Source organism: Lissotriton helveticus, chromosome 8 (assembly GCF_964261635.1).
Source record: "Lissotriton helveticus chromosome 8, aLisHel1.1, whole genome shotgun sequence".
Lineage (NCBI taxonomy): Eukaryota > Metazoa > Chordata > Amphibia > Caudata > Salamandridae > Lissotriton > Lissotriton helveticus.
This window is the reverse complement of record NC_136069.1, coordinates 1,226,388,194-1,226,415,147: the sequence shown is the minus strand read 5'-3', so window position 1 is coordinate 1,226,415,147 and position 26,954 is coordinate 1,226,388,194. Positions and strand designations below refer to the sequence as shown.

The following is a 26,954-nucleotide window of genomic DNA, read 5'->3' as shown; positions in this document are numbered from 1 at the left end:
GGAGACCTGTGTAAGGGGGTTGGGATCTTTCCCCTTGGCACCGCATGAGTTGCGATGGAGCCTGTTGTTGTCCCTGGTGTGCCATTTCATGACATCCTGTTGTTTTGCCCACTTTTGGGATTTTTCCCGTTCCATGAAGAAGTAGGTATGTTAGTGGCCTTATTTTTCGACGTGGTTGCGAATAGCAGATCACATTTCCTACCTATGTTTCTCAATTTACATTTTACTCCAGTAAAGGAGGGTCGACGGGTGTTGTACTGTCAATGTGTAGTTGAGGAAGATCATTGCTTTGACTCCCTCTACTTTAAGTCCCGCTCTCCTCGAAGATTGTAGGATTATATATCTGTCACAAAAGTTTAGGATTTTGCCCACAATGGATCTGGGGTGAGGCTGATTCTGAGCCTACCTTATGGTGCAGGATTTTTCAACCACCCGCTTTGTTGTTTTTGCTGGTGTGATTTTCTCGAGTGAGCCGATGGATTTCGCTCTCCTGTTCCTCAAGTCTGCTGTGGTCTTTGGTGTACTGGGCATGTCAGATTGCAGCCAATTGCAGAGGTGGCTTTAGGGTGGTGAGACAGGGCGCCAAGGTGGTGGGGCACTCTGTTTTCAAATATCTTATAGATAAAAGAGCCTGCTGTAGAGTTCCATACGTCCCCAGCAATTTTTAGGCTACAATAAAAATGTCAAAAAACTCAAGTGAGTAATCTTAGTGGTGGAGAGAGATGGAGTTTTGTCTAGTGGTTGTTTTGACTCATAATAAAGTAGCGCATAGGGTTAATATGCCTGCTACAAAAACTTGTATCATGCAGATTACAGAATTGCGTTTTTGGTAAAAAGCTCAGTTGTTACTGCTTTTGTCACAAAGATCCTTTTGTTACTTGCAGTTAATAAGTTACAATGAACTTTAATCAAAGAGCTCCATGCAAACTACAAGTTATAGGTTTTAACATTATGTTCTTTTCCTCTGTCATTCGTTATCCTAATGTTCCTATAAAGGCTTTGTTTGGGTACAAATCTGTTTGTTTTAGTAAAGCACTGTGGTACATTTTAAATCCTGAGTTTGTACTACTCCTGACCAAACACTCTTAAAATAATCCGCCTACAAGAATGAGTGACTCCTTCACATTGCAGTCCTCATTGTCTTATGTGACATACCCTAGACCTTGATTCACATACATTAAAGAAAGATTGTCGCACAGGGCTCCCCCAGCACTGGGGTGACCAACCGTCCGTAAATTTTGTGGATTGTCAGTTATTTTGCTGTCTTGTCCTTTGTCCGTCATCATTCCTTTTACGGACGCCTTTTGTCCGTAATTTTGGGCATTTCAGCAAGCTGTGCTTTTCCACTGCCACAATCACGCCCAGCTCGCACTTCTCTTTCGAACTCTGGAGGCTACAGCAGGCAGCCCATTGTCATTCTGACTGTGGCTGATTATCACATTTAGAATGACAATGGGCCAAAGGTGTATTGAAGCACCCGCTAAGAGGGGGTGTGACAGGGTCAGATAAAAGCATTTTATGGCCCTTCCCAACTTTGATCTGTGTCTCGCAGGTCAGCACAAGACAGGAGAAGAACCTAATAAACAAAACAAGGATGATCACCATGATGCAACCATGGAAAGGGGGCCGCAGGATGCCAAAAGTAGGCAAAAGCGGCGGCAGAAATATAAATGATATATAAATAGATTATGATCATATGAAATACCACAAAAAGACCTGCACAGTGCTCAAAGCTGCACGCATACTGAAAAAACGTAAAGTGAACGATAGTCTCAACCTAATATAAACTCTTTTTGACTTGTACTTATGTTGGTTGTCAATTTACTTACTATTTACTATTGCGCAACCTCCTCTGGTGTGTCTGTAAAACGTACCCTTTGTCCTAAATTTTGACCTTCTATCCTGAATTTTTGTCCTGAATTTTGACCCTTTGTCCTAAATTTTCACACCCACCATCCTGAATTTGCACCCATGCCAGTTGGTCACACTAACCAGCACTAAAGCTGGCCCTGGATGGAGAGCTCTAGACTCTTGCATCCACCATCATATGTGCTAAAGCCGTTCCCCCGAGCTGCTTTCACAGGGCAAATAATGCTGTGCTTACATCTGCAGTATAAGTTCCTAGCTAACAAGTGCATTTCATGCAAAATTGGGATAATGTGCTTGAAGCAAGCGTCTTGCTGTTGCTATCATTGCTTAATGGTGGGAGGAAAAAAATCAAAACTAAACACAGGCCGCTCCAGCGGCCACCACATTGCTTCTCTCCTCTGATCCTGTACTCCGGCTGCACACTCTGCAGGCTCCCAGATGCACACCCCAGCGCTTCTCTCATGCTGGGAGTACTATTCCCAGCATGAAGGAAGCACTGGATTGGTCTGAACGGCTTTGTTTGCAGCTCAGACAGTACCTGGTAGCCTGTTGTGTTTCTCCGACATAGCTGGGTTGGAGAAACCTATGTGCACATGTCTGTGTGGCAGGCCTAAAACAGCCAGCCATACAGACATGCACACTTTAAAGTCCCCACCACTCCTCCCCTGCAATGCCGGCTGTCGCACAGTATTGCCTGGCCCCACCCCACTGAAGACTCACGTCGTCAGCTGCCAGATTGGTAAAAATAAAATAATAATACAAAGCTTTCATTATTATTTAATTTTTCTCCTTTATGAGGTTTGCTAACTCTGGTATCTGCAGTTTCCACCTGAATGTATTCATTCGTGTCCACTGTCTCCAGATGATTCATCAGGATCTTGCGAGCTATGCTCACTTCTGCTGCGCTGTCTAGCATTGTCTGAGCCCACTCTCCGTTTTTCAGCTGTGTCCTCAGGACCCTCGGCATGTTTGATTATTTTAATACTGGCTACCTTCTTTTTTGGAAATTGTAATTTTTTACTTTGATGAGCAGGTTCCTTATCTTTGGACTTGACGTGCTCTTCCCTGTGTTCTGACCGTCCTCTTCTTTCCGATTTCTGCGAGGAAGTCTGAAAAGATCGAGAGGGACGTGTATCAATATCTTGATATCTATCAGGTTTCTTCAAATTATCCCTATTTCTAAGGTTGTATCTTTTCTCAAAGGGCTCCCTCTGGGGAGACTTGTGTCCTTGGTCCGGAGATCTTTCTCTCCGCCGAGGAGACCTTCCTCTGGACTGGAATCTTTTTTCTTTGGGAGTGGATTGTTTATTTCCATCCCAGCTCTTTTTTGGAGTGTTTAGATTATTTTTTAATAAATATCTTTTCAGGATTTTCAGTTAGTTGGGGTTTTACTGGTTTCCCACCCAAACTATCTCTTCCTAGCTCTTCATAGGATTTCTCTATGATTCTGGCAAGTTCAAATGGTTGTTCTGCTATATCTGTTTCTTTCAATTTCTGGAGGAAAGTTATATCATCCGTTACCAATTGAACCAACTCTCTATATGCCTTTGTTAATTCTTTTATTTTAACTAAGAGTTCTTCGCTAGACATTTTATCAATGTCAGGTTGTGGTGTGTAGTGTGTAGCTGGCTAGAACCGGCCACGTCGCTCCTGGTCTACCTAGTGGACCGAGCCTGGTGATGTGATTATTATGTTTTAGGGCGCCTTTAAACCAGAGCAGGTGCTCTTGGTATTTTAATGGGATTTCCACCTCCTCGAAAGGAGTGTACTCTTCCGGAGGTTCCTCTATTTTGTAATAGTGGAACTCAAGTGTGACAGCGTTTGCTGCTGGAAAGTTTATCCATGAATAGATACCTCTGTCTGCCGATATTCATGTGCCTCAATTACGAATATGACTGTACCACCTCTCGATGTTAGTCCATTTTCTATAAGTTTAATAGATATAGTTTTTCTTATGTTGACCGGGATGAGTATTGCATCCGGGTCAGTCTGCAGGAGACTTGTGTCATCCGCTAGGAGTTGAGCTGCTATTCTAGCTGCCTCCCTTTCTTCTTCACCGTCTGACATTTTACTGACAGGAAGTTTTTTTGTTGCAGATCAAGTTTCAAGGAAACAAAGATTAGGTGCACAATATTTTGGAACACTGTATCCTTCAACGTTGAATAAACCACAAACTATACATAGAAATCTCTTCCTACTAAGTTCCGGCGGATTTTAACCTTTGACCCACTCCAGACGTCTTTAGAGTATTTACGGGAAAAAAGGGTCTGTGTGAAAAAGCACGACTGAGTTACTCTAACGTCTTGCGTTAGATTTATCGCCTTACCAAACGTTGGGCGCCATGTAGTGTAGTTCCTATAGTCCCAATAGGCTCTGCGCATTGGAATAATATCTTCAGTAGTGTAGACGTAGGACTGAGGTTAACTAGGTCTCTACTGACTATATTAGACTTAAGTTTTTTGCCAGCTAGCTCAGAGTTCACTAGAAACTTTCTCGAATAAGCGAGGAGGAGTTTAACCTCCCTGGATAGACAAGAAGGGATTTAGTTTCTGACAACCATAAAACATGACAACTTTGCTCTCCCTGAATAAGAGTATATCTCTAGAGTCGTGTGAAAACAAAAGACAGCTATTTCACTCAGTCAATAAGTGCGTACTTAGTTTCACAAGATTGCAGAGAAAAAGAGAGACGAGCGTTTTCAATAAAAGGTGTTATTTATTGAGCAGTCTCTTTCCTCATACAAGAGAAATGAATTGCTACAATTGCAATACTTATAGTTAAGTAAAGTGCATACAGTAAAAGCAGGATTATGAAATAATACTGTAAAAGCATTGCTATGGTTTCTTAGCCATATGATACTTTAAAATGGATAAAATAGATACATACATATATACATTGACTAATCGTACTCAACTGGTGCTTCTAACTACGCCTACCCCGGTGTACCTGACCTAAGCCTAATACGTGGGAAGGAGTAAGTAAGTAGCAGTTTAAGTTAAGTTTGTTTTGCCAAGGATCTGACTCAAGAATTCTCTGTAAGGATTTAGTCAGTTCAGTACCTGGGTATTAGAAGGCAGGAGGGCTGGTATCTCTCTCTCAGGACTCGGTATCCCAGTCACCCGCAAGGGTAAGCTGGAAACGCAGGAGGCTGGATTTCTCGGCAAGAGAAAAGACAGCGTCTTTCTCAGCGCGTCAAAAGGGAGGGGCAGCGTCCGTGGGCTCTCGCATCAGCTGGGCTCTCGGGCAAGTAGTAGCTGCTCCAGATTCATCACCACCGTGTGTTTGCTTAAGGCAACGTTGGTATATTTATACCTAAAAGGTGCCGGGTTTGACGTAAGGCTTGTATTGCGATTTATATAGCGCACGTATCACCCGAAGGCATCAAGGCGCTTGCTTTGGGAACCCGTCCTGGCTTTTCCCTGTGAGATAACCCCTACTGGGTATCCCCAGGGTGAAAGCCAGGCATCCCGCTGCAGGTGGGCCGCCATAGTGGAGATTAAGCAACTATTGCCCAGAGTTGCAGCGTAGGACCCCATGATTAGAATAGGCACCGAGGCGAGAATTATCGAGTCCGTGGACATTTTGGGCTCAGTACCCTGTCGCGTCGGGAATTGAACCCTGGTCCCGGGCCAGACCTCTGCATCAGGGTCTGCCGCTCTAATCAGTGAGCCACACTCCTCCACTGGCTGGACATAAGACGTCAATAAAAGATGTCACTAAGAACTGGTCGTTCTTACAGTGTTTTACATGAGTTCTTGGACGAAATCAAAACAACGGCAGCGGGGATTTCCCAGGTTGCTGGAGGCTTGGATTTGTTTAAGAACTCGGTGTGCTTTCTAGGGGGCTGGAGGAATAGGCTTGCTTAATGTGACAGCATGCGCTATGACTGAATTATGAAAAGGGTTTCTATGCCGTTGTAGGGATATTATTGATTTATAACCACACAAGGGCAAAGAATAGGAATATCGATTCAGGTACCTAGATAAACACACTACACCCACTCCACAAATTCATGTCCATAATTACTAAACTAAGCAATAGTAAACATATCTAACGGTGCATGTGTATACCGATCCACCCCAAAATACATTTTTTGCATCTGAAATGGCATATGCGAAATACACGAAAAATGACTATAGGTACAGTATTTCAAGCAGAGTAATCATTCAAAAAATAGGATGCCTATATATCAGCGGAATGATTTTGCGAAAATTACACATGAAATGGCTCTTAATATAGAAAAGAAAAGTGCAAGACCATTTCATCACATATAAATACAGTTATTTGTAAATATGCTAGAGGCTGAGGTAATATATTGTCTCTAGAGTTCCTAAAAATAGAAGCTCTGTTCTCTAAGAATAGTTCTACTTTAAGCAGAGGATGAGTTCCAAAAAAAAAGTAAATATTTTGGAATCGGGGAAAAAAATAATTTCGTTTTTCAGGGGAAGAAGCCAAAACAGTTCCAAATATTTCCAGAAGCTTTTGTTTTTCAAAGCTGAAGACCAAATTCAGAGTTCAGGGAACGCTGAGTGCTCGTTTGCTTAAAAGTTATTCTTTTTGTTCAGGAGAGAACATCATTTCAGACAGACTTTCAAAAAAGCAGTTTACCGCTTCAGGTGAAAGTTCAACCAAGTTGGAAAATGCCGCAACTGTGCAATCGTGAGAATGATTGCTATCATCGATGTATTGATCAGCATTGCTCACAGAAGGTCGTACCTGGTTGATGCTGCTCTCATCTTGCACTTCACTACCCTTTAATCGCAGTGGTGAAGTCTCAACGAATGCCGTCATCAGGATGGGTAACCGCTGGGGACAACACGATGCATGAGCCGTTACAGGATTTAGCAAAGTATCTGTATCCATTGGTACTTCTGATTGTAGTGTAAGACAGACGTCCAACACGCATTCTTCTCCGCATAGCATACATCTTAGCACAGGTAAGATACAGTTCTGCCAGATGGGTCTGAATGAAAGAAACCAGGTCATATTCAGATCTCTTAGCCGGGCTAATCCAAGGACTTTAGTTATGCGGTCCCGATAGCGTATAGCTAGGATCGTTTCTTCCATTGTTGCTGGAGTCTTGTCTGTGACATGGCTTGCCATAACGAAGCAGGAGTATCAAAAATAAAATGCCTGCTACGAGTCCCAAGAGGAGTGGAAGGCCGCCAAGGATCGAATGGACAAAATTAGGAAAGATGCCCAGGACTGCTTTGAAAGGTGTCAACAGTCCCGAAAAAATTGTCTTAAATACACTCGGGATACTATTCGTATCTGAAATGTTTAAGATTTGGTATAGCATTTCAGCGAAATGTAAGGGGCAATTTGTTGATAATAGTGCATGTATCTCTGTTGTTGTCCTTGCAACCTGGAGATCATACGTTTCTTTTGATGACGTCAAGGGCACAGGCGTCTGTAGAAGAACAGACTTCATTCTGCTTAAAGTATCAATTCGAATAGAAGAGATTTTTAAACTGGGCCAAATTGTTCCCTCCCTGTCTGGAGTGTCGTTTGGATACAATACTTGCATACAACAAGTGACCATGGACAAAACGCTTACAAGATAAGCTTTTCCTGGCATCAAGCCACAACATCTGTGGTCCACAATTAGAATGTAGCTCCCGTTCGAAAGCCGTCTAAAGAATGGCTCTATTCGAGTTGCAGGTGTGCCAAGCTGGTGACATGAAAGGTTATTTGAAGTCCCCTCACAGGCCCCATGTAGATTTATACCCTGACACAGAAGTATACCACTTAGTGATTTTTCACAATTATCACCACTAAGAAATACATTCTGTCCTTTTTCACTATAACGTGTGTGTGTAAGGTAATTTCCATGATGACTTAATGTATCCTTTACCCAACCTTTCATACTGGCCTGCCTGTATATACTTTTGGCAGTATCGAAATTGGAAAGTTGTTATCGGAATAGTTATGATTCCGTGTATTATCCATTCAATGACAGGTCGTTCTGACATTGTCAATGGGATTCGCTCAAGTTTTTCAATGCTCAGAATTGTATACTCTGCTCCTTTTTGTGCCAAGCTGATTTGTATATCAGTAAGGTTAAAGATAGAGAACAGTGACGTTGTGTTGATTAAACGCCAAGGCATGTAGCCTGAACGCAGATTTTGTAACGTCCAGCCAAGCTGTATAATAGAACGCAATTGGGACTGACCATGTTGTAACATTAGTAAATCCTGCTCTATTATATTGATTGCAGATGATACAATACTGTCCAGTGAATATATTCTGGAAGACAGAGTCATTAACCCATTGTCCACAACAGAAAGTGATTTTTCCAAATTAATACGGTCAATTTCCCGCATTTTCTCTGCTGTTTCAATTTGAGTTTCTTTCCAAGCTTCGTTATAAGCTGCATATATAGAGGCCGCTATGAAACGTTTTTGATGCTGTTTGCGTGGTCCCATAATGAAATCACGCAAGTCAGCACCTTCTTTAAGTAAAGTTAAGTGTTGCTTACTTTCTGCCAGTGTGGATGTCTGTAGCCATTCAAGGCAGAGTTTTCCTACACTGTATGTTGTAACTATCCCTGGATGTTGTCTCTGGGAGTATCTAGGGTCTGGCCTGGTCAATTTGAACCCCTGTATTTTGTTCAGGAATCTATCTTGACAGTTATTTGTGTCTGTGGGCCAGATCAACCATTTTTTCCAATCAGGATGTGTTCTGTTTTGGTTTAAAATATGGGATACGTCTATCTCAACATCTGTAGTGCTATTACTGTCAGGTGTTGGCTTTGGAATAGACGGTTTGTATAAGTCTTTAATTTTGGCTAGGCAAGGTTGTTTGTTGAATTGTGTCATTCAAAAATATAATTTGTTCTGGGATCATGCAGGCTCTGAATAATGATTCTAATCCTTGGACTTGCCAATCTTTGGTACCCCAGATGGTTTTTGTTTCAATGTTATTTTTCCAAAAATCAAAACCAAATGTATTCATTTTTTCAAAAAATGTTTCTGAATAGATTAATTTTGTATTTGTCAGCATGGTTTTCATTCCTGTCTTATTTAACAGTTTGAAATAAAACATTTCTGCTTCACTTGTGTTAAACCCTGAGAAGTATGGGAATTTCTCATAAAATGTTTTTGAACTACCTTTTGGTGGAGTTGCACAATGTTCCCATTGATTATAATTTAAAACATTTCTAGGTTGAGCAGATGTATGCAAATAATGGTTAGCATAGTGATTGTAGCAGTACATCTGTTCATAATTTGATGAACCCTGTAAATAACCATGTTCTGTAAATTTTGCTGACATAACTAAGTCTGACATCATATCATTAATACTTTCAAAGTCCCAATCATCAGAGAATGTGCTCGGTTTTACGAAGTCACTTAATGAAACCTTAAATTGATGAGGATACTTCAATAGCTCGACCGGGCCATATATTTCGTAATCTGTTTTGTCCCATGCTACCCCACCCGGTATCGGATTGGCTGTGAAGTTTACTGAAGAAAGTTCTCTTTTCTCGATGTGTGAAGACTTGTGTGGCTTTAGGACCAGGTTGATATTCTGGCTTGCTGTGTCCATTGTAATATATTTTCCCTCAATGAAGTGTCCCAAGCATAGCACCATGATGAGCCAAAGCAGGAGGAAAAGTACACCTAGCACCACCCAAAATTCAATCCATGGGGAAATCAGATAGGTTTCTTGTAGTTGATGAAAGAGTTCTTTAGTTTTGTCTTTAAAAGTTTTTGTTGTTGTTGGCTGTTCCTCAGGTTCGCTCGGATCCTCAGAAAAGTCATCGAAATTGATGAAGTAGCCGGATGCAGTTCTGTCAATTGTTGGAATTGCTTCTGGATTTTTTTTTTTCATTAGCGTAGTCTGTGGCTACATCGTTGTAGACAGGTGTTTCTTGACGAATTGTTGCAATTTGGGTTTTAAGAGGCATAAGTTCCATGGCTTTGTTGCATAGTCCTCATTGATTCACTGTAGGTTTATCAAAGGTGATTAGTCTCTCAGTTTGAACCTCTTGATTTGTAGCAAACTTTGGTGTTCTGCTATTTCTTGGGAGTCCACTTGGCCTACTACTTATTATTGGCCACATGATTGTGGTTTAACCAGGTCGATGGATACAACTCGGTTCTCCTTTTTACCAGCAAGGGGCGGTAGTACAACTGATCTTGTTCCGTTGACAGCTAAGACAGGTACTGCTTTTCTGTAAGAAGGCCCAAATTCCTTCTTCACTGCGATTTTCTCTCTGACCACATCCCCAATCTTTGGAATCCAGACAGGCCTTGCTGGGACAGGTGGTTTCTCTTCAGTGGCTGTTGGCTGTTGTTTCAACTTTATGTTGCTCAGGTCTTTTCTTGTTTCATTTAAGTCCTGTAAAATAGCCAAACGATCTTTGATATCAAAGCATTTTCCTTCTACCACTGAAGTCTGACTATCGAGGTCCTGGATATGCATTCTAGTCCCGAACAATAGTTTGTACGGACTGAAACCTTTTAGAGAATTTCTTGGCAGATTGTTAAGACTACGTTGGACACTTATTAAATGTTTGACCCACCCAACCCCCGAACCTAATACCTTTGCCGTTATAGATTGCTATATGTCTCGGTTTTTTCTTTCCACCATCCCATTTCCCTCAGGAAGGAAGTGATAAGATTACCGCAATGCAATGCCCATGCTGGTCATGGCCTCCTTATAAGCTCGAGAGCTAAAAGCAGGATCCTGGTCAGAATGTAGCATGCCAATTGCGTCTATGCCGCTATAGACTCGCAAATCTTTTATAACAGTTCAGACGTCAGCCGAGAGCTGGGGTCTACATTTTAAGTGAAACTAGTCTCTTTATGTTAATTTGACACATTATTCCTACTGGCTTTTGCATATAGATAGCACTGTCCTATCTAAGCGAAGGGCCATGGCAATACACCGGCCGGTTCGCCACTGCGATCTCTGTTGCAGTCTGGGCAGTTTATTGCGAATTTGTGATGTTGTAGGCTCATTCCTGGCCACCAGTATATTGATTGTAATTCTGTCAGAGATTCCTTAATCTTAAGGTGTCTTAGAACCTCACCCATATGTGCGTCTGCTATTAACAATACTCTCCTGTTCGTGTTTGGAATTACCCTATCCCCCACTCCAGGGATTTGAGCAAAAGGAACGGAGTTTGCATCGATTATGTATGTATAATTGAGTGGATAGTTGACGGGTAGCGCTGCACAGTCGCCTTTTGATGACGTTTTTACCGCCAGCATCGTTTCCCCATCTATGTATTTTCCTGAACGCTTTTTTGTAGCTACGGAAGCCGGCTTAGTTGCTTCCGCTGTGGCTGTCTCAGCCAATGAATTCCCTGTAACGTGAACGCCATCACGTTCATGACTCAATGAATGTATCATGTGAGTCTTTGGTAGTTCTTTCTGTAAAAGAACTACTTGTTCCCAAAGCGATTATTGCTTTATTGTGGCACCTGTGTCATCTTTGTAACCGTTTTGAACCCATTTCTGCAAGTCGTTATTGTATGATTTGACGCAGTAATGCGAATCGCACACTATTAGTGTCGGGAATTCGCGATCGGCATTATCTAGCGCCATTTTTAACGCTATTACTTCAGTTTGTTGATCTGAATTGTTTTCTACAGAGTGTGATTTTGTTACCAGAGGTCTCAATTTACCTCCGCGCCACACGTTTTTAACCATCTCGCATGTGGCGTTATAGGCTTGTTTTCCCCAAACTGAGGGTTGTGCATATCCGTCTGTATAGGGCAGAATGTCGATTGGCAGAGGATATTCTCTTTCATATTCTAGATTTTTTAATCTTTTCATGTTTGGGCCAAAATAGTATTTCACATTGTCTGTAGCAAGAGAATTTTTCCATTGTATCCATTTTGGATTTAATGCCACTGTAGTTAAATTACATGGGCTTGTTAATGCCTCAAAGGCTGATTCTGCTGTTGTAACAGTAATCCGTCTGCCTTCGGCTTGGTCTCTTTCTTTTGCTACAGCTGCTACAGCTGTTTGAACCGCATGTACAATGTTTTCCTTAATACTGAATGTTTTTTCAGCTTCTGTGTACAAATGTGATTTGTATGCTATTGGTACCGTTTCTCCCTCATTAGAGGTTAGGTATGTGAATCCGCATCTTCCTGGGATGACCCGGATCACAAGGTTGCGTGTGTTATCGCGTGTTTGCAATTTTGTTTTAGCTAACATGTCTGTTTGCAATGATCTCAAAATTTCTGTGTGTTTTTGAGTCCAATTGATTGTTTTAAAATCTGGTTTTATTTTATTAGTTCATAGAGAGGTTTAACCCTCTCTGCATAATTTAGAATGTAAGTTCTTCCGAAATTCAGGAAATTCAGGAAACCTAGAATTGATTGTAAGTTTTTCAGCGTTCTTGGTGCTTGGATTACAGCACATTTCTCTAAGAAATTGTCTGCCAGGCTTTTGCCTTCACTTGATAATTCATATCCTAAAATCAGGACAGTTAGATGGGCAATTCGTGACTTTTTAAAGTTGAATTTGTAACCCTCTGCTGCGAACCCAAGTATTATGGTGTTCACTCTTTTCAAGTGAATATCCAAGTCATCATCTGTTAGATAGATGTCATCGACATAAGATAATGCCTCATCATCATACATTTGTAGTAACTCTGTTACTCTTGCTGAGAATAATCCCGAGCTGTTCTTGAACCCCTGTGGGAGTCGACAGAATTTTCCTGCGAGCCCATTATTGAGAAAGCGGTCAAATACCTGCTTTCAGGTGCTATGTTTTGACAAAAGAATCCATTAGAGATGTCTAATGTTGTTTTGTTTTTTTGCGCACGATGTTATTCATTAGTGCTGTACTATGTGAGTTTTGTACTGCAAAAGTTTTGCAACATGAGTTTAGATGTCTTTAGTCCAAAACTAGACGATATGAATCGTCTGGCTTGGAGATAGGAAACAAAGGATTGTTCATTTGTGAGGTGCAAGTTTCAATCACCCCCTGGTATTCAAGTTGATCTAAGATCTCCCTGACCTGTTTTTTAGCTTCTTGCTTAATTGGGTACTGCCTCTGTGCAGTTGGTTGACATTTTAACTGGATTTTGTGAGGAGGAGAGTCCTCATCCCATCCAACATGGTTTTTATACAATGCAGGTGCTTGGGCTACTGCCCACTTTCTTGCAAGTGTATATTTTTTATGAATTGTAATGTGATTTGAGAAGGCAGGCATAATCATTTCTTCGCCATGAGGGCACTCTCTGACAAACTCCGGTGACCAGTCTTTTTCAGCTAAAAGGATGTCATAGCCTTTGGAGAGGTTATCCCAAAATAGACCCCTTATTTTCCTAGTCTTATCTCCCTCTATACGTAATGTTATTTCGTATATTTTATGAGGTTTGCTAACTCTGGTATCTGCAGTTTCCACCTGAATGTATTCATTCGTGTCCACTGTCTCCAGATGATTCATCAGGATCTTGCGAGCTATGCTCACTTCTGCTGCGCTGTCTAGCATTGTCTGAGCCCACTCTCCGTTTTTCAGCTGTGTCCTCAGGACCCTCGGCATGTTTGATTATTTTAATACTGGCTACCTTCTTTTTTGGAAATTGTAATTTTTTACTTTGATGAGCAGGTTCCTTATCTTTGGACTTGACGTGCTCTTCCCTGTGTTCTGACCGTCCTCTTCTTTCCGATTTCTGCGAGGAAGTCTGAAAAGATCGAGAGGGACGTGTATCAATATCTTGATATCTATCAGGTTTCTTCAAATTATCCCTATTTCTAAGGTTGTATCTTTTCTCAAAGGGCTCCCTCTGGGGAGACTTGTGTCCTTGGTCCGGAGATCTTTCTCTCCGCCGAGGAGACCTTCCTCTGGACTGGAATCTTTTTTCTTTGGGAGTGGATTGTTTATTTCCATCCCAGCTCTTTTTTGGAGTGTTTAGATTATTTTTTAATAAATATCTTTTCAGGATTTTCAGTTAGTTGGGGTTTTACTGGTTTCCCACCCAAACTATCTCTTCCTAGCTCTTCATAGGATTCCTCTATGATTCTGGCAAGTTCAAATGGTTGTTCTGCTATATCTGTTTCTTTCAATTTCTGGAGGAAAGTTATATCATCTGTTACCAATTGAACCAACTCTCTATATGCCTTTGTTAATTCTTTTATTTTAACTAAGAGTTCTTCGCTAGACATTTTATCAATGTCAGGTTGTGGTGTGTAGCTGGCTAGAACCGGCCACGTCGCTCCTGGTCTACCTAGTGGACCGAGCCTGGTGATGTGATTATTATGTTTTAGGGCGCCTTTAAACCAGAGCAGGTGCTCTTGGTATTTTAATGGGATTTCCACCTCCTCGAAAGGAGTGTACTCTTCCGGAGGTTCCTCTATTTTGTAATAGTGGAACTCAAGTGTGACAGCGTTTGCTGCTGGAAAGTTTATCCATGAATAGAATACCTCTGTCTGCCGATATTCATGTGCCTCAATTACGAATATGACTGTACCACCTCTCGATGTTAGTCCATTTTCTATAAGTTTAATAGATATAGTTTTTCTTATGTTGACCGGGATGAGTATTGCATCCGGGTCAGTCTGCAGGAGACTTGTGTCATCCGCTAGGAGTTGAGCTGCTATTCTAGCTGCCTCCCTTTCTTCTTCACCGTCTGACATTTTACTGACAGGAAGTTTTTTTGTTGCAGATCAAGTTTCAAGGAAACAAAGATTAGGTGCACAATATTTTGGAACACTGTATCCTTCAACGTTGAATAAACCACAAACTATACATAGAAATCTCTTCCTACTAAGTTCCGGCGGATTTTAACCTTTGACCCACTCCAGACGTCTTTGGAGTATTTACGGGAAAAAAGGGTCTGTGTGAAAAAGCACGACTGAGTTACTCTAACGTCTTGCGTTAGATTTATCGCCTTACCAAACGTTGGGCGCCATGTAGTGTAGTTCCTATAGTCCCAATAGGCTCTGCGCATTGGAATAATCTCTTCAGTAGTGTAGACGTAGGACTGAGGTTAACTAGGTCTCTACTGACTATATTAGACTTAAGTTTTTTGCCAGCTAGCTCAGAGTTCACTAGAAACTTTCTCGAATATGCAAGGAGGAGTTTAACCTCCCTGGATAGACAAGAAGGGATTTAGTTTCTGACAACCATAAAACATGACAACTTTGCTCTCCCTGAATAAGAGTATATATCTAGAGTCGTGTGAAAACAAAAGACAGCTATTTCACTCAGTCAATAAGTGCGTACTTAGTTTCACCAGATTGCAGAGAAAAAGAGAGACGGGCGTTTTCAATAAAAGGTGTTATTTATTGAGCAGTCTCTTTCCTCATACAAGAGAAATGAATTGCTACAATTGCAATACTTATAGTTAAGTAAAGTCCATACAGTAAAAGCAGGGTTATGAAATAATACTGTAAAAGCATTGATATGGTTTCTTAGCCATATGATACTATTCCCAGCATGAAGGAAGCACTGGATTGGTCTGAACGGCTTTGTTTGCAGCTCAGACAGTACCTGGTAGCCTGTTGTGTTTCTCCAACATAGCTGGGTTGGAGAAACCTATGTGCACATGTCTGTGTGGCAGGCCTAAAACAGCCAGCCATACAGACATGCACACTTTAAAGTCCCCACCACTCCTTCCCCTGCAATGCCGGCTGTTGCACAGTATTGCCTGGCCCCACCCCACTGAAGACTCACGTCGTCAGCTGCCAGATTGGTAAAAATAAAATAATAATACAAAGCTTTCATTATTATTAAATTTTTCTCCTTTTAGCAGGGGGTGGGACTACACCGCCTTCACGAAGGAGCCGACCCAGGCCGTCTTGTTTTTTAATTCGAGCTGCTGCGTTTTCAGTTCGAAGTTACCTTCCAAAGTACAAGGGGAGCTTACCTTTGAGCCTTTCTGAAGTCGGTCTGTTAACCCAAAAGTCTGTGCCAGTGAATTCAGATAGGTGCCTTTCAATAATGGGTGCAGTCCCCCACCAGTCAACAATTTAGAGATGTGTGGGATAAGTGGGAACATTGGCATTGTAGTAAGGCTTTGAGTGTGGGAGGATATAATCTTATGTAGCATCTGTAATGAGTTTTCAGACTGGTTCCGGGGTTATTCAAACATTTTGTGGTTGTAGTGTAGTTCCTATAGTCCCAATAGGCTCTGCGCATTGGAATAATATCTTCAGTAGTGTAGACGTAAGACTGAGGTTAACTAGGTCTCTACTGACTATATTAGACTTAAGTTTTTTGCCAGCTAGCTCAGAGTTCACCAGAAACTTTCTCGAATAAGCGAGGAGGAGTTTAACCTCCCTGGATAGACAAGAAGGGATTTAGTTTCTGACAACCATAAAACATGACAACTTTGCTCTCCCTGAATAAGAGTATATCTCTAGAGTCGTGTGAAAACAAAAGACAGCTATTTCACTCAGTCAATAAGTGCGTACTTAGTTTCACAAGATTGCAGAGAAAAAGAGAGACGGGCGTTTTCAATAAAAGGTGTTATTTATTGAGCAGTCTCTTTCCTCATACAAGAGAAATGAATTGCTACAATTGCAATACTTATAGTTAAGTAAAGTGCATACAGTAAAAGCAGGATTATGAAATAATACTGTAAAAGCATTGATATGGTTTCTTAGCCATATGATACTTTAAAATGGATAAAATAGATACATACATATATACATTGACTAATCGTACTCAACTGGTGCTTCTAACTACGCCTACCCCGGTGTACCTGACCTAAGCCTAATACGTGGGAAGGAGTAAGTAAGTAGCAGTTTAAGTTACGTTTGTTTTGCCAAGGATCTGACTCAAGAATTCTCTGTAAGGGTTTAGTCAGTTCAGTACCTGGGTATTAGAAGGCAGGAGGGCTGGTATCTCTCTCTCAGGACTTGGTATCCCAGTCACCCGCAAGGGTAAGCTGGAAGCGCCGGAGGCTGGATTTCTCGGGAAGAGAAAAGACAGCGTCTTTCTCAGCGCGTCAAAAGGGAGGGGCAGCGTCCGTGGGCTCTCACATCAGCTGGGCTCTCGGGCAAGTAGTAGCTGCTCCAGATTCATCACCACCGTGTGTTTGCTTAAGGCAACGTTGGTATATTTATACCTGAAAGGTGCCGGGTTTGACGTAAGGCTGGACATAAGACGTCAATAAAAGATGTCACTAAGAACTGGTCGTTCTTACAGTGTTTTACATGAGTTCTTGGACGAAATCAAAACAACGGCAGCGGGGATTTCCCAGGTTGCTGGAGGCTTGGATTTGTTTAAGGTGTGCTTTCTAGGGGGCTGGAGGAATAGGCTTGCTTAATGTGACAGCATGCGCTATGACTGAATTATGAAAAGGGTTTCTATGCCGTTGTAGGGATATTATTGATTTATAACCACACAACGGCAAAGAATAGGAATATCGATTCAGGTACCTAGATAAACACACTACATGGTCATTCAGATGAAGGAGAGAAGCCATTAAGTGAACTATTATTAAAGGTAAGGTGTACTTTCTGGCCTACCTCCCTCGCATTTCCTTAAATAATGTTAAGTAACTGCAGCCATTCCCTCCTTGTTTTGTTTTCTTTTGTTTTGTCATTTTACTGCTGTCATTTGTTTTTGTGCTTGTTTTGTTTCCCCAGCGAGGGTTGTCGGAGAGAGAACACCATGAAGAATGTCGGATGCCGCAAATATGCGTTTAACTGTCTGCAGCTGAAGGCTTTTCCCAAGCATTACAGGCCTCCTGAAGGAACTTATGGAAAAGTTGAGACCTAAGTCAACTTGCTGTGTCATATCACTAGCTGTTACATGGATACACTTTAGTTTAACGTCACCAGGACCAGATCAGACATTATATGTACATCCTGTAGCCTGGAATCCTGTGTTGAGCATGGAACCAGTTGGAAATAATGTTTCGGCACGTAACGTCTACGAAATCACTGTCCATAACAATAAACTTTGATAGTTGTGAGCCTTCTGCAGGATTACTACAGTAGGTACCTCAAGAGTGTTGGAGAAGCCGGAAAAGACGGTTGTTCTGCTGCTGTTCTACACATCATCTATTTATGCTGCCGTGTCTCGAGAATTAATCGTTTTGTAATACTTTTTTTTTATTAAAAGGCCTGCAAATCATCGAATACATGAAGGTAGCCGGAAGTCGCACAATTTTAAATGTGTTGTATGCAGCTAGTGAGAAAACAAAAACTTTGAAAGAAATTGTTTCTAGTGCCAGTCGATAAACATCACTGTTTGGAATGTGCGACAAGTATAAACTGTGATCATTAGGTTGTGATTCCAGTTTTTGAAACCCTATGAACTCAGAATCTGTGAACCAGGGTTGAAAACCGAGAACACAAAGTCTCGTTCAGTTGTAACTAAAGGGTCTTCTGAAGGTCAGCGACTGTAAACCATATTGTAAAGCTGAAACCATTTTCCATTTTGTACGTAATTTAATGTATAGTGTGCAATATGTTTTTTTGGCACTGGCTGCTTTAATGTACTGTACTTAATGGCGTAAGGATGCATTCTTTGTCTTGTCTCAGGAGTCACTTCTGTTTCCCTTGAACTTTTACCTCCAGGTTGTTTCTGCAAATTTCTTGCAGATTTAGTCAGATTCAAGGTCTCTGTCTACCACGTGCCTGGATTTCTGTACAAGACACTTGAAAATAATACCTCCCCTATTGAAAAGGCAAAGATATTTGAGGGTCTCTGTAACCAAGCAAGGCCATGCATTTCTTAAGGAAGGATATATTGAGAGACGCTTACCAGTACACTTAGTGGTGATATACCTAGAGTAATTATTGGACCTGCCTTACACAAACCCCTGGATTGCCAGTTGAGGGAAAATCTTTCTAGCACTACCCTTCATTAGCCATAGAATTTACGTTAAGACCTCCAAACCACAGACTATAGATGCTCTTGCTCAGTGAGTAAGGCATGGTTTTAACTCCCCACCACCCTGCATGTTTGTTTTATTTGTAGTCCTGATTACTGCAGGAAAAGTAAAGCAGTCCTGAAATGGACAAAAGGTTTAGTGGCAGTAGTTTTCCATAATTCACATTTATACTTGTTGCCACTCCGAGAAAAGAAATGGCAGGATAAGGAGAATTGTTAATATCGGGAAAAATGTTCACATCTTCTGTTCAGTGCATGGCATTTTGGAAAGTTTGCACCTATAAACATGCCCATGCTGACTTGGGAGGAAGAAATGTTTTCTCTCACACTTAACCTGATTTGGTTCATGCTGGCTTGCTGAATTTAGCTTTTGTGCACCAGTCAGAGTTGGGGTGCATGGCAACTTGATTTGAGATACTTGTCCAAAATGAGTGGTAAATGTAATTGGTGAATAGGAGTTTAAAGTTAATCCAACATATCTCAGAAGTAACATTTTTCTTTGTCTTTAGCGCGAGCACTACCAGTGGCCCTAAGGGTCTGTGAAGTGCTTGTGTAAGAGCATGGAATCTTCTTTCATGCATTTGTTCTTGAGAAATGGAACCTCTGCTACCAGGAAATTCCCAGTGAAAAAGTGCAGTTCAATGTAACGGTATTAGTAATGGTAAAAGCTACACTTTATAAACTTCAGTTCTAATCTTCTTGCGGCAAGGTTTCTAGGGAATAAAACTGTTTTGTTTTAGGCTGTCATTTCACTGAGATTTGCACTGAACCATTTACTTCACAATGCAAATGACTTATTCCCAGTGCTAAGGGTTCTCTTCGCTCACTCAAATTGCATGTCTGTTAAGCTCACATTTTTATAGGTAAATAGAAATAAACACATCAGTTGTTTTATCTGACTGGGAGTGTTTCAACTGTGCTGAGAATTATTTGTGCATCATTGTTCCTGATGAAGGCAGTTGTCTAAAATGTCTGATATTTAGGATGCAAGACTCTCCTATTTCTGCACTCTGTTCTTGCACAATCAACGTATCCCACAGATGTTAAATTTATCCTAACATATAAAGAAGTTTTGATATAGATGTTCACATGAAATATAGACTATAACAGGATGAAAAAGCAAGGTAAGTTTATTTACATGAACCATCTGCCACATGGCATATCAAGGACTTTTTGATTCCCTACTGGATTACATTCTTAATGCATCAGTGTTCCACACTGATGTTCCTCTCCAATAATATATGTGAAGATAACTAAGCTTGAAACAAAGAAAAGCAAGAGAAAATAGATTTATAAGGAATTATAACATGCAGTACATAATATACTTATCTCTAACTAGTGCAGCCGTTACATATTGAACATAATCTCTGCATTCCTACAGTACCACTTTCTGAATACATATATAGCTTTCAACAATTGTTCACAAGGAACTCATTCTTAAGAAGTTTAACTTGAGCACGTGTATGTTCTCGCAAGGATTCAATCATGAAATTATACAAGTGTAGGATAACAAAATCTACTCTGAACATCTAGTTTCATTCAGTATTCACAAGATCTGAACAGTATTAGCCTACAAGATTATAACTGGTTTCACTCACTTCAGCCGAAATGAGTAACACATTCATTTATTTATAAACACGATTTTTCACAATCCAAAGTTCTTTGTGAGTTATAAAAAAGGAAAATTACACACACCATGTATATATACAGTACAGACAAATTTTCATATATTTGTGACAAATGTGACCCCAGTCAAGTGACCATAGCCAACTAGTTATTTTAAACAAATTTGACTTTATTTACAAAGGGTTATTGGAATAAAAGGATGTCTTTAGATACTAAATCAGTTTCTAGATTCGTTTTCTAGTGCTTAAAGACTATCCTTATTTATTTTCGATGACGTTTCGACCCAGTTTGAGGATATGAGAACAATTGTTGAAAGTTATATAGCTAATACCCAGTTCACAGGGACATATGGGTCGCGCTTCTGTTTTGAAATACTTTCTGAATACAGGCATTAATTCATTGAACAAAGTAACTTTATAGATATGCCGGTTTATTTATTGATTCCAATTGATTTTTAAAACCACAAACACCATCACTCCTTATTCCACAATCATTACCATGTGAATCCTTGTCTTTACTCATACAACGTGCAATCCTATTCTAATTCCAAATACTTCTTCTTGAGCTTTCCCCCATTAATGATTAACGTAACCACCACCATCAGAGATTTTCGACCGGACATCCCTTACTACAGGTTCTTTCTGATGGGTACTTTTTACTGCAGATTCTTCACCTTTAGAATGTCCCCAGGTGCCAGAATGGACCTGGATGATTTTTTCAGCAGTTCCCTTCGCATTGATAGGTGGAATTGTGCAGCTCTGCGTCAAGTATTTCCTACTCTGATGTGACTTCAGGGCCCCTCTATGCACTGGCATCATTTCCTTTCTTTATGTGCTTCTGACATGGACCAGGACTTCAATTAAACAAATTCTGACATATTTGCCGACTCTGAAAAGTTTTATTACAGTGTGCAAGGGACATGTCCCCTCTAAAAATGACAGGTTTCAAGCTGTGTAGGCTTCCCAAACAGGTCTGTCTGTCGGCTCCAAACATGGCTCGAAGTCATGTGACTAGTGCAAAGATAAACCTGAATGCCATCGGGACCATGAAACACAACTATATATTGCAGAACACTGTCAGAAAATGAGAAAAGCCCGGTCGAAGTTGAGAGCAAGGACTGCTCATCAGGTAAGCCCAAGAAGTCTTAGAAACACAAGAAGCTGAAGCGCAGCTCCCCTTTGTCTTTGTTTCTATCCTCAGAATGGATTCCAGCCCATATCCAAATGCGCACAACTTCCTGGGTCATTTGTGATGCCACAACAATTCTGAAAATTCAATGAGGCCATGGACAGGATTTTTGGTACCTGATTGGATCCTTCATGACCCTAGGAATCCAAGATGACCTCCAGCTGGTTGACAGGCAGCAGATTCATCCCCAGTACCGACTGTGCCACTCAACCCTGCCTCAGGGTCAGGACCGACGCCAGACCAGAAGCTGATAGTCCTTTCAGACTTGGAGGGTTATCCTCTGCACCCTCCGCTGAGGTCACAACATCTTCGCCAAAGTCCACACTCTGATCCTGAAACATTGCCACTCCAATATGTGAATGATGACAAAAATAGTCATATTCATGACAAGTACAATCTCTTCTTCGACCTAGAGAACACCAGTTGACTACACACCTCCCCTTACACGAGCCTACATTTACCTACCTGTGCACCAGCTACAGAGGAATCTGTGTCTTTCTCACCAACACAAGGAGAGCAACAGAGGTCTTGGACCTCACATTACCCACTACTGAAGTCAAAACTAATGTCCTCATGGAGATCCTTCATCCTGGACAGACATCGCAGGATCCTCTTCTGTCATTCAGAGAAGCCCTCACTGACACACTGCTGGGCACCTGGGCATATCTTGCCACCCCCTATCAACAGGCAGATTGCAAGGTGACACAGGCCTGCTTCAGGGGACCCTGCCTTAATCCTTCAGCAACCTGCTCTTGAAAGCCTAGTGGTGCAGACCTCAACAAGTCCGACCACCCCACTAGACCTAGAGTCAAAATGCATGGAGGTATTCACTAAATGAATATTTTCCTCAGCCAGCCTCACACTCGTGTCAGTAAACACCACCTGCCTCCTGGAGAGATATTTGCATGCATTGTGGAACATGGTGGCAGACATTTTGCCAGCCGTCCCAGATGACATTCTGCCCAATCTCCAAAACCTTATCCAAGATGGAGAGAATGCACCAAAGTATGCAGTCAACTCGGGTCTGAATACCACCAACTGTCTGGGTTGAGTGGTATATACTACTCTGGTGCTTTTGCACCATGCTTGAATTTGCTTTTTTGAACAACGTTCCAAAGTCCCTTATAGACACACCATTCAATGGCACGTGTCTCTTTTGAAATTACTTAATCAGCCCTGGAGCGCCTTAAAGAAGGTAAAGCAACAGCGTTCTCCCTTGGGTTGGACCCTCCCGCACAGTGGTTTTCCTAGCGGATTTTCACCTTTTGCGGCTTTGGAAAGAGAATCCACAGCGTCACACCTTGCCACAACTGGCCTCCCAAGCCTTTCGAGGCGGAGCCTAAGGATCTGACGGTCAGCATCCTGGCCAGCAAGGGCAACAAGCTGCCTAAACCCATGTCCCTCCTCGCAGCCGCTGCAAAACTGTTCTAAATTTTCCTTGGTGAATGGTCCCGTGGTAGGGGGTAATATCACCTTTCCCCTTTACGGCTGGAAGAGTATCACATTCGACCAGTGGGTACTCCACATTTTCCAGAACAGTTATTCCCTTTTATTGGACTTGGCCCTCTCTAGGGGGTCACTGCCATACTTTGTGCCTTCCCCCTTCTTGTCTTCTCAATTTCCTTTTGTTTGGATTAGGACTCTGAGCACTTTACCACTGCTAACCAGTGCTAAAGTGCTTGTGCTCACTCCCCTAAACATGGTAAAAATATCTCAAGTAACGTGGTATATCATACACTAAGGGCTGGTAAATTAAATACTGCTAGTGTACCTGCAGCATTTATTGTGCGACCCACTTAAGTAGCCCCTTAAATCATGTTTCAGGCTTGCCATTGCAGCCCGTGTGTAATTTTAAACTGTCAGTTCGACTTGACAAAATACATCTAGTGTAAAACCTAAAACTCTCTTTTTAATGCATACAAGTCACCACTAGGGTAGGCCCTAAACAGCCCTGAGGGCAGCGTGCATTGTATTTAAAAAGCTGGACATGTACTCTTACATGTTCCCGTAGTGTAAAGATATCCCAAATTAGTTTTTCACTGCTACAAGGCCTACCTCTCCCATTGGATATCATTGGCTTACCTTATTAAATGTAATAAGGATACATTTTGTTTAGGAACAGGTAGAAATGCCATGTTTGTTGTCTAAAGAATTGTAATTTAAAATAATCTTTAAAGGTACAGTCCGATTTTAAGTCACAATTGTGACAATGTCACTTTTAGTAAGCTGGCATATTTATTTATTTTTTACCAAAGTGTTGAATTGACTTTGGGTAATCTAGGTATCAATGGCAAGCACAGGGTCACTTTTATTAAGCTGGCATATTTATTTATTTTTTACCAAAGTGTTGAATTGACTTTGGGTAATCTAGGTATCAATGGCAAACACAGGCTCTGTTTGCACATGGGCCAATATGCATTTGGGTCTGTGGACCCTCAAACAATATTACAGTGCCCCAATAATGTTCCACAGCACACAACTGTAACAAAACACACACAAAAGGAAAGAGAAAACAACACCTTCATCTCCCAGCTGTCTGCCCGGACCTGTCTATGACATTCATCTTTCCACCTTCCTAATGTACATCTCCTCTCCCTCCCCCAACATCACCCCAGATCATGTATCAAATGCATGGATATCAGCCTCCAGTGACCATTGTGGTATAGGGAAAGGTGCCAAGTGTCAATCAATCAATCGGAAACATTTATAGAGCGTGCTACTCACCCGTGAAGGTCTCAAGGCGCTGAGGGGGTGGGGGTGCTGCTACTGCTCGAAAAGCCAGGTCTTGAGGTGTTTTTTGAAGGTGAGGTGGTCCTGGGTCATTCGTAGGTGTGCGGGGAGGGAGTTCCATGTTTTGGCTGCCAGGTAGGAGAATGATCTTCCTCCGGCGGTGGTTCTGCGAATCCGTGGAACGGTGGCGAGGGTGAGGCTGGCGGAGCGGAGCGGAGCTGGCGGGCGGGAGTGTAGAACCAGAGGCGGTTGTTGAGGTATTCGGGGCCTATGTTGTGGAGCGCTTTGTGTGCGTGGGTGAGAAGCCTGAATGTGATCCTCTTGTTGACGGGGAGCCTGTGCAGGTTTCTAAGGTGATTCAGAAAAGCGGGTGGTGATGAACAGAGTGTCTGAATTAAGCAGACCACTCTTACCCAGTCCAAAGATCAGGGCTTGATCCATCACCGTTATTTAGCTCACTGCCCCATCCCAGCTCAGAACCTGGCTATATGCAAATTAGTCTGTCCCTGGCCCAGTGCATCATGGGAACAGGGCAGACCAAACTACCAAGCCAATTCTTCACCAGAAAGGATACAAGCTACCGGGGACCGGTTTCTGGCATTTCAGCCTCGGCCTGGCTTGCTTGAATCCTGATGGAGCAGTGAGCAAGGGACTCATGTCTGAGTATACCCTGCCACACCTATAGTGGCCAAAAACGATTCAGAAAAGCGGGTGGTGATGAACAGAGTGTCTGAATTAAGCAGACCACTCTTACCCAGTCCAAAGATCAGGGCTTGATCCATCACCGTTATTTAGCTCACTGCCCCAGCTTGTTTCCTTCCCAGTACAAGAATTGGCTTGGTAGTTTGGTTTTCCCTGTTCCCATCATGCACTGGGACAGGAACAGACTAATTTGCATATAGCCAAGTTCTGAGCTGGGATGGTGCAGTGAGCTAAAAAACGGTGATGGATCAAGCCCTGATGTTTGGACTGGGTAAGAGTGGTCTGCTTAATTCAGGCACTCTGTTCATCACCACCCCCTTTTCTGAATCGGTTTCTAAGGTGGGCGGATATGTGGCTGTGACGAGGGATGTCGAGGAGGAGTCGTGCGGAGGCGTTCTGTATGCGTTGTAGTCGTTTCTGTAGTTTGGCGGTGGTTCCTGCGTATAGGGCGTTTCCGTAGTCCAGTCGGCTGGTGACGAGGGCCTGGGTGACCGTCTTTCTGGTTTCGGTGGGGAACCACTGGAAGATCTTTCGGAGCATGCGCAGGGTGTTGAAACATGATGACGAGACGGCGTTGACTTGCTTGGTCATCGTGAGGGAGGAGTCCAGGATGAATCCCAGGTTGCGTGCGTGGTCCGCGGGTATCGGCGCGGAGCCCAGAGCTGGGGGCCACTGGGAGTCGTCCCAGGCGGATGGGGATTGTCCGAGGATGAGGACCTCCGTCTTGTCTGAGTTCAGTTTCAGGCGGCTGAGCTTCATCCATTCTGCGATGTCTTTCATTCCTTCCTGTAGGTTGGTTTTGGCGCTGGCTGGGTCTTTGGTGAGGGAGAGTATCAGCTGGGTCTCGTCGGCGTAGGAGATGATGCTGATGTTGTGTTTGCGTGCGATGGCGGCGAGGGGGCTCATGTAGATATTGAAGAGGGTCGGGCTAAGCGAGGAGCCTTGGGGTACGCCGCAGATGATCTCGGTGGCTTCTGAGCGGAAGGGAGGGAGGCGGACTCTCTGGGTTCTGTCGGAGAGGAACGAGGTGATCCAGTCCAGGGCCTTTCCTTGGATCCCAGTGTTGTAAGAGCGGGTTATTACGGTGCGATGGCATACGGTATCGAAGGCTGCCGAGAGATCCAGGAGGATGAGGGCGGTTGTTTCTCCGTTGTCCATCAGGGTCCTGATGTCGTCGGTGGCTACTATGAGGGCAGTCTCGGTGCTGTGGTTGGCTCGGAATCCGGACTGGGATGGGTCGAGTGAGTTGTTTGCCTCGAGGAAAGCAGTCAGCTGTTTATTGACGGTCTTCTCGATGACTTTGGCCGGGAAGGGAAGAAGAGAGATGGGGCAAAAGTTCTTGAGGTCTTTGGGGTCCGCTGTGGGTTTCTTCAGCATGGCGTTGATTTCTGCGTGCTTCCAGCTCTCGGGGAAGGCGGCTGACGCGAACGAGATGTTTGAGGTTTCCGAGATGGGGTGCGATGATGGTGTCCGCTTTGTTGAAGATATGAGGGGGCATGGGTCCGAGGGGGAGCCGGAGTGGATGGAGTTCATGACGTTGGTGGTGTCTTCAGTGCTGATGGGGGTCCAGGCGCTGAGAGTGGTGGTGGGGGTCGCTGGTTGGGTGGCTGGAGGCGGAGTCTGGGGTCTGAAGCTGTCGTGTATGTCTGCGATCTTTCGGTGGAAGAACGTGGCGAGGGAGTTGCAGAGTTCTTGTGACGGTGTGATATCGTTGTTGCTGGCGCCGGGGTTGGAGAGCTCTTTGACGATGTTGAAGAGTTCCTTGCTGTTGTGGGTGTTGTTGTCTAGTCGCTCTTTGAAAGATGTCCTCTTGGTGGTGCGGATCAGCTGGTGGTGTTCGCGGGTGACGATCTTGAGGGCTGTCATGTTTTCGGTAGTTTGTTCGTGGCGCCAGGTTTTTTCGAGGGTTCGGCAGGATTTCTTTGATTCTTTGAGGGCATCTGTGAACCATGAGGTTTTCCTGTTGCCGGTCATGCCTGGGGGGTTCTTCAGTGGTGCGAGGTTGTCGGCGCAGTTGGTGATCCACTGTGC

At 42.8% G+C, this 26,954-nt stretch overlaps 1 protein-coding gene across 14 annotated transcripts in view; it reads left to right on the top strand.

Annotated features, from left to right (window-relative positions):
* INPP4A (inositol polyphosphate-4-phosphatase type I A) overlaps positions 1-19,576 on the top strand; it is a 1,031,799-nt gene extending 1,012,223 nt beyond the window's left edge. For all 14 annotated transcript variants that reach the window (XM_078658189.1, XM_078658185.1, XM_078658188.1 and 11 more), the window contains one exon: positions 17,426-19,576. In XM_078658189.1, the coding sequence (XP_078514315.1) occupies positions 17,426-17,558 (133 nt within the window). In that variant the 3' untranslated portion in view covers positions 17,559-19,576. The remainder of the gene's footprint in view (positions 1-17,425) is intronic.
* Positions 19,577-26,954: the final 7,378 nt, after the last annotated feature.